Source organism: Pan troglodytes, chromosome 14 (genome assembly GCF_028858775.2).
Source record: "Pan troglodytes isolate AG18354 chromosome 14, NHGRI_mPanTro3-v2.0_pri, whole genome shotgun sequence".
NCBI classification, from domain to species: domain Eukaryota; kingdom Metazoa; phylum Chordata; class Mammalia; order Primates; family Hominidae; genus Pan; species Pan troglodytes.
The window spans coordinates 119103112-119117566 of NC_072412.2; the positions used below are offsets into that span (position 1 = coordinate 119103112).

The window sequence follows — 14455 nt, forward strand, 5'->3', positions numbered from 1 at the left end:
TGCAGAGAGGTTGGATGCTCAGCTTCGTTGCTGACAGGAATGTAAAAAAAAATATGGTGGTTCCTCGTTCCTCAAGAAATTAAACAGAATTACCATACATTCCAGTAATTCCATTTCTGGGTATATACCCAAAAGAATTAAAAGCGGGCCGGGCGCGGTGGCTCATGCCTGTAATCCCAGCACTTTGGGAGGCCAAGGTGGGTGGATCACCTGAGGTCAGGAGTTCGAGACCAGCCTGACCAACATGGAGAAACCCCATCTCTACTAATAATACAAAAATTAGCCGGGCGTGGTGGTGCATGCCTGTAATCCTAGCTACTTGGGAGGCTGAGGCAGGAGAATCGCTTGAACCTGGGAGGCAGAGGTTGCAGTGAGCCAAGATCACACCACTGCACTCCAGCCTGGGCGACAGAGCGAGGCTCCATCTTAAAAAAAAAAAAAAAAAAAAAAAAAAAAAAAAAAAAAAAGAATTAAAAGCAGGGTCTAAAACAGACACGTGTACACCCATGTTCATAGCAGTGTTATTCACAACAGCCAAATGGTAAAAGCAACCCAAGTGTCCACTGGGATAAACAAAACGTGGTCTATGCACACAGGGAATATTATTCAACCTTGAAAAAGGAAGGAAATTCTGACATATACTACAACAAAACATTATACCAAGCGGAATGAGCTGGTCACAAAAAGATACATACTGTGTGATTCCACTTACGTGAGGTCCCAAGAGGAGTCAACTCCAGAGACCAGAAGTAGAATGGGGGCTGCCAGTGGCTGGGGGAGAGGGGAGTGGGGAGTCAGTGTTTGATGGGGACAGCGTTTCAGTTTGGGAAGATGAGAAAGTTCTGGGAATAAATACTGGTGATGTTTACACAACACTGTGAATCTACTTAGTGCTACTGAACCGTACACTTAAAAACAGTTAAAATGGTTAAAAGAAAAGACAAAAGAACAGTCCTGGGGAAATAAACCCCCAAGGACTCCTGACTGGTTTAAACGCGAGACGTGCCACGCTCCATCACCCTCTCCTTCAGACAAGCGGCCTATGAGGACGCAGCACTAAAGGGGGCGGGGGAGGGCCCTGGACAGGCGGGGCGGAGGCAGCACAGTGTGTAACCTTCCCTGAATCTGCGCATAAAAGCAGATGCAGCAATTAGAAAGCAAAGCCAAACACCCAGAGGCAACATTTACCATAAATTTAGGTGAGAAAGTATCACCACAAACCCAAGTTGTAAGCTAGGGGATGAGCCACTGCCAGCAACAGGACCCGTGTGTTGCCGTCATGCCGGGGACGTGGGGGGCACAGGGCCTCTGACAGATGTGAGAACAGGAGGGCCTCGGAGGTGCCTACACGCCGAGACCAGGTAAGGACCGAGACCAGGTAAGGACGAGCCTGAAGTAGGCTGTGGCTGAGGGCAGAGGCCACCAACAGGGAAGCGCCTGGGAGCAGAACAGGCTGGGCGGGAAAGGGACAATGGAGATGGAAAAGAGAGAAAAGCTGAGGAGGGGGGAGGAGCAGTGCCAGACAATCTCAGACAGCAAAGCCGACATTTCTGTCTACTACACGCCTGCACACACACACACACACACACAGCCAAGAGGGAGCACCATGAAGTCGAAAAGCTGCCCCGAACCATCCTCCTTCTGAAAGACTAGGAAAACTAATTTCACATAAAAATGAGCAACAGAACAGCCCTGAGATCAAATCCCATACAATGCTATCCTGAGAAAAAAGATACTACAAACAGTAGTCACCCCTAGAAAATGAATGCATGCTGGGAAACACACCAACAGAACAGATCAAAAGTGCAACCTTCAGCTGAAACCGTGGCTCACGCCTGTAATCCCAGCACTTTGGGAGCCTGAGGTGAGAGGACTGTGTGAGACCAGCAGTTTGAGACCAGCCCGGGCAACACAGTAAAACTCCGTCCCTCCAAAAAAAGTTTAAAAATTAACCAGGCACAGTCTGCGTGCCTACAGTCCCAGTTAGCTGGGAGGCTGAGGTGGGAGGATCACTGAAACCCAGGAGCCTGAGGCTGCGGTCATGGCCACACCTCTGCACTTAAACCTGGGCAACGGAGGGAGACCTCAACTCTAAAACAAAATGTTAAACCAGGTGTGGTGGCTCATGTCTGTAATCCCAGCACTTTGGGAAGCCGAGGTGGGAGGATCACTTAAGCCCAAGAATTCGAGGCTGCAGTGAGCTATGATCGTGCCACTCCACTCCAGCCTGGGCAAGAGAGCAAGACCCTGTCTCGAAATAAATCAAAAACTTTTTTTTTTTAAGTGTGATCATTGACTTCAAAATAGGCTAAAGGACATTAAGAAATGAAACAAAACATGAAACACCACAAATGAGAATTAGGAAAACTTAGTAATGAGGAAATCACACTCAAGAATTAGAAACAAAGGAAAATCATTCTGGAAATGACTTTACTAGAAGGCACATGAGGGAGATAAACTCAAAGGCAGCCACACATGGCATAACATCTCAGCCAATGATAGTCCGCATAAGTGACAGCAGTCCCACAGGATTGCAAAAGTGCATTTTCACTGCCCCTTTTCTATGCTTCAGTGTGTTTGGATACACAAATCCTCACCACCGTGTTACGGTTGCCTACTGTCTTCAGTACAGTCACACGCTGTCCAGGTTTGTATCCCCGGAGCCATGGGCTGTGCCATACCGCTAGGCGTGCAATAGGCTACGCCATCCAGGTTTGCAAACATGCGCCCTGTGATGTCGCACAAGGATGAGACTGCCTAACAATGCATTTCTCAGAACCTATCGCTGCCATTATGTGACACATGATGGGTAACAACTTCAGAGTAGGAAATGGTGAAAAAGGAAGATCATTTTTAAAATAAAAAAGAAATGAAGTACAGATAAAAAGGACTGAGAGAAAGCAACGCACACTGCCGAAGACTTAACTCCACAGAAGACCCTACAGAGGACCCAACTCCACAGAAGACCCAACTCCACAGGGGACTCAACTCCACAGGGGACCCAACTCCAGAAGACCCAACTCCACAAGGGACCCAACTCCACAGAAGACACAACTCCACAGGGGACCCAACTCCACAAGGGACCCAACTCCATGGAAGACACAACTCCACAGGGGACCCAACTCCACAGAGGACCCAACTCCACAAGGGACCCAACTCCACAGAAGACACAACTCCACAGGGGACCCAACTCCACAGAGGACCCAACTCCACAAGGGACCCAACTCCACAAGGGACCCAACTCCACAGAAGACACAACTCCACAGGGGACCCAACTCCACAGAGGACCCAACTCCACAAGGGACCCAACTCCACAGAAGACACAACTCCACAGGGGACCCAACTCCACAGGGGACCCAACTCCACAGGGGACCCAACTCCACAGAAGACACAACTCCACAGGGGACCCAACTCCACAGAAGACACAACTCCACAGGGGACCCAACTCCACAGGGGACCCAACTCCACAGAAGACACAACTCCACAGGGGACCCAACTCCACAGAAGACACAACTCCACAGGGGACCCAACTCCACAGAAGACACAACTCCACAGGGGACCCAACTCCACAGAATACCCAACTCCACAAGGGACCCAACTCCACAGAAGACACAACTCCACAGAAGACCCAACTCCACAGGGGACCCAACTCCACAGAAGACCCAACTCCACAGGGGACCTAACTCCACAGAAGACACAACTCCACAGGGGACCCAACTCCACAAGGGACCCAACTCCACAGGGGACCCAACTCCACAGAAGACCCAACTCCACAGGGGACCCAACTCCACAGGTGACCCAACTCCACAGAGGACCTAACTCCAATTATATGGGTAATGGGAGTTTCCATAGAGACCAAAACCAAATACAAGGAACAGAACAAATGCTTAAAACTATAATTCAAGAACATTTTCCCTGAAATTAAAAAAAGATTAGAAAGTACTTACTGAAAACACTCAGCAGCATATATGAGAACACTGACCATGGACGACCCACAACACCAGACACATTTTAGTAAAATTACTGGGCTTCAAAGCAAAAGAAAAAATGGCCTTTGTTTGGGTATTTAGGCAAAACAGTAAGCAACTTACAAGGCCAAGAAGATTGGCTTATCATCATTCTGTTTGACAATAACGATCTACGCCAGAAGAAAGTGCAGTGACACACTTAAGACATTCAAAGGATCAAAAAGGATTTTTTATACCCAGCACGCAAGGACTCAGGGAATACTGTCCCCAAAAGCACTTCCCGGGGATCCACTGGAGAATGAATTTCAAAACCTGTGAGCAGAGAGACGTCAACAGAAGCCCTGGCGATGAGCAGGGGCTGCTGGGGAACACAGAGCAAAGACCACCCACGACGACAGGGGAGGCCTGGCTGTGTGCCTGGAAAACAAAGGTAAGGCCCAACTATTGTTTTAAGTGGGGGGAGAGTGTATTACCCCCCCAACCCCGCCCTTTTCTTTTCCGCTACTCACAGTAATTCTACTGGTGGAGACAGCATTCGTTTCGTCACTCTGAGCCTGTGGTGTGTGCTGCATGGGATTGGGCTAACACATCACCATGGATATTTAACGCTATCCTCACCTGTGCCCTTGAGAACCAGAGCAGGAGAAGGGAAACACAGCTGCAATACAGACAAGCTCAAGTAGGAAAAATAATCTGTAGTCCTGACTGTGGTTTAGAAGCATCCAAATGAACAAAAATTAAAAAAATAAAAAAATAAAAAGCCTGGAAACGACGACTCTGAATGAGCACCAGCCGCGACCCCACCGCGGCCTGAAACCAGTTTCCGCTAAAAGAAATCAGGGCTTCTTGGAGAAAAAGCGACTACAGGTCTGGGGCAGAAGGTGACTGGATGAGCCCAGGGCAGCCTGCCGTGCAGACAGGAAGGGAGCGGTCACCAACACCAGAGCACACCAACAGCACTCCATGAGTTCACGGGGACATGAACAATAAACTGACCCTCGGTCGAAGGAAGCAGGGAACGCACTCGCCCCCGAGGTCATCCGGCCTTTCTGAGCAGCCTGCACCTCTGGCACCCAACACCAGGAGACAGAAAGACTTCCTTCTGGGATCATCCCAGCTCACAAACAGAAAGGGCAGGACAGGCTCTCATCAGTTGGCAGCCCTGAGCAAGGCTGGAGGTCTCGCCACTGCTGGTGTCCCTAGGTGCCGCATGCGGCAGGCTCCTGAGCCAAGACGCAGCAGACACCGCTACTGTCACCCAAGAGGCAAAGCGAGGGCCCAACAGGCCCCAGGGCCTTGCACAGCAGGTACTGTAATTCAGTAACCAGTGTGGGGCCGAGACGCATCTCAGCACCTGTTCTCTCTCACCAGCCCCGTCTCTCTCCCGTGTCCCCCTGCGCCTCTGCTCCCGTACCTCTGTCCTTCTGTCCCCCCGTGCCTCTGTCTCCTGTGCCTCTGTCCCTCTGTCCCCCATCTCTCTATCCCGTGTCTCTGCCCGTGTCCCCCTGTACCTGTCTCCTGGGCCTCTGTCCCTCTGTCCCCCGTCTCTCTATCCCTCTGTCCCGTGTCTCTGCCCTTCTGTGCCTGCATTCCTTGTCCTTCTGCCCCGTGCCTCTGTCCCTGTGCCTGTTCCTCTGTGCAACTGCCCTCTCAGGTGATCACTGCACACCTCCCAGAGCCCAACCCAGGTCCACCTCCACCTTCACTGCAGTCCCTGAATCCCTGCTGCAGGGTTAGGAGTGACAGTTAAAGCGAGTGCAGACTCCCCAAGTAAAAAAAAATTTATTATTGTCCATGCAAATGGGCCACATTAATGGTCCATACAAATGGAGTACAGTATTTTAAAATAAAACGCAAAAGTGGGCTGAATTGTTGGTATGCGGGCTGGGTCTATGTGGCACAGAGAGAACAATTATGAACTGATACAGGACATTTACAAATTAGTTTACATTTTAAAATTTAAATATGTAAACCCAGAAGTTGAGAGACGCTATCAACTGAGATTTTCAGGTACGTGGTATTATAAACTCATCTACCTACATACAGAGCAAAGTGTGGAGAAGAAAAGAAACCAAGAGGGTGGTAACGTTACAGCTGGGCCGGCCGCAGTGGCTCAGGCCTGTCATCCCAACACTCTGAAGTGGGAAGAATGCCTGAGTTCAGGAGTTCGAGACCAGCATAGGCAACAAGGCAAGACCTTGTCTTTACTAAAAATTAAAACAAAAATGAAAATAGCCAGATGCGGTGGTGGACGCCTGTAGTCCCAGCTACTTGGGAGGCTGAGGTGGGAGGACTGCTTGAGCCCAGGAGATTGAGGCTGCAGTGAGCTGTGATTGCACCACTGCACTCCAGCCTAGGTGACAGAGCAAGACCGTATCTCCAAAAAACCAAACCAAAACCCAAAAACATTACAGTTGGCTGCACAAAAATCATGTTGCTCACATCCACTGAAAACCTCATTATGATCTGGCATTTTACGTATTTGGATTTCATACTCACCTAAACCTTTCTGCCCTGGGTTCTTAGCGAAGGTGAAGGTAAACTGATAAAAATCTTTAAACTTGGCTGTGTCCTTCAGCTCCTGCTCCAGTCTTGGCAGAAGAGCCTTTAGCTTCTCCATGCTGTCACACCTGCGATGACAGAGAGTGGTTTGTCTTGCGGCAGATGCGCCTCCCTAGTCGACTCCCCTTGTGCCCTGTGCAGGAACTGTGACCAGGCACGCAGCTCCAGCTGGAGACCATATTTCCCAACTTCCTTTCCAAGGCGTGGCCTAAGGCTCTAAGTGATGATGTAAGAGAAGATGGGGGGGCAACATCTCCCTTGCTAAAAGGAATTCAAAATGCTCTGAGACAGATACTGGTGGCAGCCGCCCAGCTCTGGGAATATACTAAAACCACTGAGTTGTAGGCTTTAAATGAAAGAAAATATGGTATGTGAATTCGATCTCAGTAAAATTATTAAAAGAAAAACCCAAAACCAACATCTTTTGCCCTCTTCTTGAGAAGTGGAACAAGGGCGTGGTCTAACTTGGTAGCTTTGACCATGGAGAGAGGACCCTGCCCTGCGGTGACAGGGCATGAGGTGACAAGATGGCAGAGACGAGGTAATGGAAAGATGGAAAGACCGCATTTCTCAGTGACTTGCAGAATGGCAGTCGCCCTGCCAGCCTGGGCCACTGTTACCTCTGTCCCATCATACAAGCGAAAAACAAACTCATATAAACTTAAGCTACCTTATTTAGGGATCTCTTCATTACAGCAAGTTAGATTTAAAATATCCAGGTATTGTAAAACACAGCTCTATGTTGTTTTAAAATTGAATTTTTCCATCAAAAAGTCAATAACCTTTAAAAACAGTCAACAGCCTCTAAGGCAGAAATCGACAACGGTAAAACAAAGTCTATCTTTGTAATATCGACTGCACAGCAAAGCACAGAATAAAAGCAACACTTACTCAAGTAGAGTAGACGTAAGGAAAGAACATTGAAGAAAGCTTTAGAGCAGCTAGAAAAGTCCTCGAAGACATACACAGAAAAGCACAAATGTATGACTCAGTCCTGCGCGCAGTCACGGTCAACAGCAGAAGGCGTATGTCACAGTGGTCCCATAAAATCATAATGGCACCTAGATTCCTGCCACCTCGAGGCGTCAGAGCCACGGCAACGTCTGGCACAACGCATGACCATTTCCACCTTCAGATGTGTTTAGATACACAGACTTACCATTGTGTTACAGCTGCCTACAGAACTGAGGACAGTCACCTGCTGAACAGGTTCACAGCCTAGGAGCAACAGGCTGTACCACAGACTAGGTGTGTAGTGGGCTGTACCATCTCGGTTTGTGTAAGTGCACTCTGTGATATCTGCACAGTGAGATTTCCTAACGATGCACTTCTCAGAACGTGTCCCTGTCTCTGAGTGACGCATGGCTGTACTGCAGATGAGGGTGAGCGTAAGCACCATCCACATCACGGGTGGCGGCTGGGCCAGGTACGGCGGCTCATTCCTGTAATCCCAGTGCTTTGAGAGGTGGAGGAGGGAGGATCGCTTGAGGCCAGGAGTTTGAGACCAGTCTGGGCAACATAGAGAGACCCAGTCTCCACAAAAAATAAAAACTAGCCAGGTGTGGTGGCATGTGCCTGAAGTCCCAGCAACGCACTGTACCCCAGTTGGCACAACAGAGTGTGACCTTCTTAAAAAAGGGAGTGGGTGGCAGCTGAGGGCTCTTTGCCATTTCAGCCTCCTCTTCCCTCCGGTGAGGCATGGACAATCAGACTTCTGGGCCAGGCCCACTGTGCCCCACCGCCTACTGGAGCCGTCCTTCACCGTGCCTCTAGCTGGATGTAATCAGGAACTCAGCGTGCACCACCTCACATCTGGCTGTTTCTGCCTTTGTGATGTCCGAGAGGTTCGTTCCTGTGGGTATGCATGGCTCCAGCTGCTCATTTTCTTGGCCATACAGAATTCTTGTTATATACATATTTTATGATTCATAAACGCTACTGTTGGTGAACATTCCGGCTGTTTCTAGTTTCCTGGTTTGGAGTAATGGTGTCAACACTTCTGCACACAGATCACAACATACCTGTGAACGTACCACGTCAGGCACATTCCAGAGTGGATGGCTGGGTCATGGCGTCTGTGCACCTTCCATTTAGTAACTGATGTCAAAACAGTACACTGGAGTCCCCCTCCACGCATTTGCACTCACATTTGCTATCGTGTCTTATTTTAGCACCCAAGAGGGTGGTTTGTTATGGGGTTCTATTTCACTGTGGTTTTCACCTGCATTTCCCCAGTGAATGAGATTAAGCATCTTATACCTTAACTGGCCCTTGTGCATCCTCTTTTGTGAAGTGCTTGTCAAATCTTTTGGTTGTTTTTCAATGTCTTTTTCTTATTGTTTTGTAGAAATTCTTTATATATTAAAGATACAAGCCTTTGCCAGGAATTTTTAAAGAACTTTCACACACAATATGGATTGCCTTTCTACTACCTTGATGTTTCTTAACCAGAAGTTCTTATTTTTACTATAATACACTCTATCGGCATTTTTCTTTATGGTGATTTATTGTTTTTGTTGATGTTTTAAAAATTATCCTATTTCATAGTCATAAAAGACATTTTCCTACATTATTTTCTACGGACTTTTTGCTTTTGCCTTTCAAACTGAGATCTACGATCTATCTGAAACTGATTTTTACATATGGTGTGCGGTAGAGGTCAGGATTTATTTTTCCCCAAAATACTAGCTAATTCTCCCAGTATCATTTATTGAAAAACCGTCTTTCTCCACTGAAGTCTAGCTCTGTCATAAACCAGAAGTCCCCCCATACACGGACTTCTTTCTGAGTGCTCCATTCTGCTCCACTGGTCTCTGGTCTATTTATCTGATCTGGCGCTTGATGCCATGTAGTCTTAATTACTGTAGCTTTAAAAGTTCCAATTATCTGGTACAACAAATCTTCCCATCTTGTTCTTTTTCTTCAAGAACTGCTTTTTGACTGCGCATTTTCATAGAAATTTCAAATCAGCTTGTCAAATTACACATATACAAACCCACTATCTATTGGGATTTTTAAATTGAGATCACATTCAATATAAAAAGCTAAGGATAAAATACTGTATTCCAACCTATAAATGAAGTATATTTCTCCATTTATTCAGGTCTTCTTTCCTGTCTCTCGATGAATCACTATTTTCTCTATGGGAGTATCACACATCTTTAATCCAATTTATTCTAGGTATTTTGTATTTTTGAAGATACTGAAAAATGACATAGATTTTAAATTTTACCGTTTTGCTGGTTGTTGCACTTGGTGTCCTGAAATAGAACAGGTTTTTATTTGCAGACCTTGGATCCTGTAGTTTGGCTAACGTCACTATTGATTTGAATATTTTACCCATAGGTTGGACTAGCTATGATCTCCTGTTTAATACTGAATAGAAACAGTCATTTGGGTTTTGTTCTGTCTCAAAGAGAAGGTGGCTTACAATTCCAGTAAGTATAATGTTTTCCATAGGAATTTTTTCCTTTTGGCCAGATTAAGAACTGCCCCTCTTATTCTTAGTTTTCTATGAGTTTTTTTTTTTTTTTTTTAATGAAGAAACATTGAATTTGATCAAACCCATCTTATGCACTGGGATGATCCTTTTTTTTTCTGTTGTTAACCATGGTAAATTAATTACACCGATTGACTTTGTAACATTAAACGGATCTTGTATTCCTGGATATAACCAACTCTGTCATGATGTATCATCCTGGGCTTATCGTCTTGGGTTTTTTGCTAATGACTGGTCAGTTTCCTGATACTGTGTGTAGGATTTTTGCATCTTATAATCATCTTATGCATCTTCTGAGTCTTACAGCTGAGAGTGGCCTATAATTTTCCATTCTCAAATGTTCTTCCTTGGTTTTGTCATGCAGCTTTTGCTGGCCTTAAAAACAAATTGTGAAATCTTTCTTCCTTTACTTCTCTGGAAGAGGATGTTTAAAATTGGGGATTTTCCTTTTCATTAGGAGTTTGGTAGGATGTGCCAATTAAGTCATCCCAAACAGGAGTTGTCTCTTTGAGAAGATTTTAAACTACAGGCTCAAATTCTTAAGAGTTACAGAACTATTAAGATGTTCTACTTCTTCATGTGTCAGTTTTAGTAAGTTACATTTTTCACATACATTGTCAAATTTACTGGCATAAAGCTCTTCATAAATGACTTTTTTTTTTTAATGCTTCTGGCACCTATTATCTCGTCCCCCTTTTCATCTACGTACGTTACTTGTGATTTACCACATTTACAAGTCTTTTCAAATAACAAGCTTCTAGCTTTATTGATCCTTCCTAATGATAACTTCTTTTCTATTTAATTATTCTTATAAATTAGTGCTTCTTTAAAAATATTAATTCCTTCCTTCTATATTCTTTTTCTATTTCTTGAGATGGAAGGCTTTGCTCACTGATTTTCAGCCTTTCCTTCTTTCTAAAATATGCATTTAATAAGCTGAATTCTACAAGCTTACATATATTGTATTTTCATTATTCAAGATATTTTCTAATTTCCATTGTAACTTCTTTCTCATCCCAAGGGTTACTTAGAGGTATGCAATATCCACACATATCCCTAGTTATCTTTTTGTTATATTCCTAGTTTAACTGTACTGTGGTCAGAAAACATACTCTGTATCATTTCAAACCTCTGGAAATTGTTGCAATTTACTTAATAGCCCAGTTTATTGTCAATTTTTATTAATGTTCTGTGCCTTTAATAAAGTTTTTTTTTTTTAATTTTAAACACCAGGAGAGAACACGAACATAGTCCCCCACTACCACAAATTATGCAGTCCAGTTTCCCACATTTGGGAAAATCACAGGCGTCAGCACATCTGGAATGCAATGGATAAGCCCAGCTCTGGGAAAATCACCTTCATGATGATGGTATCTCTCCTGCCAGGCTGTTCTGTGTTTTCTTTTGAAAAGAATATGTATTCTTAAGCATCGAAGGCAACATTCTAAATGTTCTCCTAGGCCATTTGTTGTGCTGTCCAAATCTTCTATTTCCTCACTAATTTTTCATTGACTCATTCCATCAGTTACTACGATGTGTGTGAAAATTCCTCACTTTGATCATGGATTTGTATCTTTCTCTTTGTAGTTGCTTATTTTTGCTTTAAATACATTGGGACTCTTCAACAAATACATAAAAACATAAGTGCGACTGCCTTCTTGGTGAGATAAGCCCTTTATCATTATGAAATGGTCCTCCTTATCTGTAGAGTTCCTGTATGCCTCAAAGCTGTTTTAGTTTTATCTATTTTAAACAATATGAACAGGTGATATTTAAAAATCCATCCGGGCCAGGCACGGTGGCTCCCGCCTGTAATCCCAGCACTTTGGGAGGCTGAGGCAAGGTGGTGGGTCCCCTGAAGTCAGGAGTTCAAAACCAGCCTGGCCAATATGGTGAAATCCCGTCTCTACTAAAAATACAAAAATTAGCCGGGCATGAGGCATGAGAATCGCTTGAACCCAGGAGACGGAGTTTGCTGTGAGCCAAGATCGTGCCACTGCACTCCATCCTGGGTGAGAGTAAGACTCCATCTCAAAAAACAAACAAACAAACAAACAAGTAGGAGTACACTCGAAAATAATAAAAAGTTGAGTAAATAAACTGGTAACATAAGCCTTTATATTATCAAGTATTATATACTGCACATAACTGGATGCGCTATGCTTTTTATACGACTGGCAGTGCAGTAGGTTTGTCTGTGCCAGCATCACCACACACAGGCAATGTATTGTGCTATGACACTATGATGGCTGGGATGTAGGAATTTTTTAGCCCCATTCTAACCTTACGGGACCACTGTTGTATAAGCGGTCCACTGTTGACCGAAATGTCATTATGTAGTGCATGACTGTAGTTCAGTAAGCTTAATGATTAAGAGACAGTTACATTAGGCCCTTTCATTTACTTTTATAACTTATCTGATAAGCGAGAAACACCTTAAGTTATTAATGAAGCCTTTTTCCCAATCCTGTAGGTAGAATAGAAAAATGTTACAAGCACAAACCAAAATGACATCTTAGTTTTCAACAGAGCAGCATAAGAAATTCTACATTTAATATACAGTATTATGAAATAACACAAATGAACTGAACCTGGCATTTACTGTCAATTCAAAATTGGAAAGGAAAAAAGTCAAAAAGAAGAAAATGAGTTACAAAAGGGATTAATATGAAAAAAATAAAAATGTGAAATGAAATAAAGTGTTAAACTGAAAATTAAAAGGAAACCAAAGGCTTGATAGTGCAGAGAGTACAGATGCATAAGAAATTTTTAAGATACACAAAGAAAATAAGCAGATATGAAATTAGTATGTACAGGTTGCTGAAAAATAATGTTAGAAGTATTTTCATTTCTGAAAACATTTAAGCTAAGAATAGTTGACTTACCCAAGTTCTGTCATGCCATCTAGAAATTCCTTTCTGCTAAATTCACACTGAGTTGCTGCCCTGAACTTCCACGCTATGACCAATACACTGATACTGGCAGGATCCAGGCTCAGATCATCACAAAACTGTTGAATCCCATCGATTCCAATTTTGTTTTCATCTTGTGGATCTGTAGTTAATATCAGGGGAAAAGGAAGTTATACTATTTTGAAAAGTAATTCTAAAATAGGAGGTTTGAATCCTAGCATTCGATTATACTACATAGTTCTAGCAAGTGTATTTCCAATACATCAATCAATAGGCTGCAGTTTTCTACTACACATGAAAGAAATAGTGAGCAACTAATAATTTATCCAGAAAACGGTCCTATTTTTAAAATCTAGGTTTCTGGGTTTTAGGGAAAAAAAAATCACTGAATTTTTTTTGAGAAGATCTGTTCACTAAGAAAAACTTAATTTCCCTAAAGTGAAATAAAAATTTAAGTTTACAGAAATTTAGCTCACCCAAAGGCAAACTGCTATAAAAGATACTGTATTGATAAAGTATTTACAATATCTTGAGTTTTTATCACAACTCTGCCAAAGTAAATGAATGATTGATGTTTTTCTTAAGTGATTTCATTTGCTAATTCTAATGGTACTGGACAATAACTATTTCTCAGAATCATTTAGCTTATGTATCCACATTTAATAGCTTAGAAATTCAGGTTCCCCACCCCCTATTTCTAGTTTAGAAATAAAATTAAAGAACTTAGCATTTGTTTATCAGAAAATCAAACAGTAAAATATATTTAAGGCATCCCAGCAAGACTTCACTAAAGCTAGTAATTTCAGACAGATTATATCATATTATCATAATGCGTAGGTAAATTGTTGGTTTAGAAGGTAAAAGTAGAAAACCTGTAGCTTCTGTGCTCAAAGAAAGATTAGGTATGATAAACTTTTCTTCCCCTTCACACAAAATTTAACTTTGGTCATTTAAGTAGTATACTACCACATATATATAGTTACCAAAGAAAAATTGGTGGCTGGGCACGGTGGCTCACGCCTATAATCCCAGCACTTTGGGAGGCCGAGGCGGGTGGATCACCTGAGCTCAGGAGTTCAAGACCAGCCTGGCCAACATGGCGAAACCCCGTCTCTACTAAAAATACAAAAATTAACTGGGCATGGTGGCACACGCCTATAGTCCCAGCTACTAGGGGGGCTGAGGCAGGAGGATCGCTTGAACCCAGGAGGTGGAGGTTGCAGTGAGCCAAGATCATGCCATTGCACTCCAGCCTGGGTGACAAAAAAAAAAAAAAGAAAGAAAAATTGGTAACAAAATGAAGAAAGCCATAAACATCCTTCTAACTCTATTCTCTTATATCAGGGAGAAAACAACCTCAGCATAGTTTATGGGACAGAGGTTCTGTAAAAAAAATCCCCACTTATCACCTTATTCAATTCCATCTCCTAATTCTATACTTCATGAATAGAAATATTGATCTACAATGCTCTGAGCTAATAAACCATCTCAGTAAATTTCATTACAACCGTGTT

General features: G+C 43.6%; 1 protein-coding gene and 1 non-coding gene across 6 annotated transcripts in view; both read right to left on the reverse strand.

Annotated features, from left to right (window-relative positions):
- The window catches only part of DCUN1D2 (defective in cullin neddylation 1 domain containing 2), a 35626-nt gene that overhangs the window by 12464 nt on the left and 8707 nt on the right, over positions 1-14455 (reverse strand). For all 5 annotated transcript variants that reach the window (XM_016925620.2, XM_016925617.3, XM_016925618.3 and 2 more), the window contains 2 exons: positions 12915-13083; positions 6468-6598 (listed from right to left, as the gene is read on the reverse strand). In XM_016925620.2, coding sequence (XP_016781109.1) covers positions 6468-6598; positions 12915-13083 — 300 coding nt within the window. The remainder of the gene's footprint in view (positions 1-6467; positions 6599-12914; positions 13084-14455) is intronic.
- Positions 11260-11423, reverse strand: LOC112205303 (U1 spliceosomal RNA). Its single transcript, XR_002939203.1, has one exon. It is a non-coding gene; the product is annotated as a U1 spliceosomal RNA (small nuclear RNA).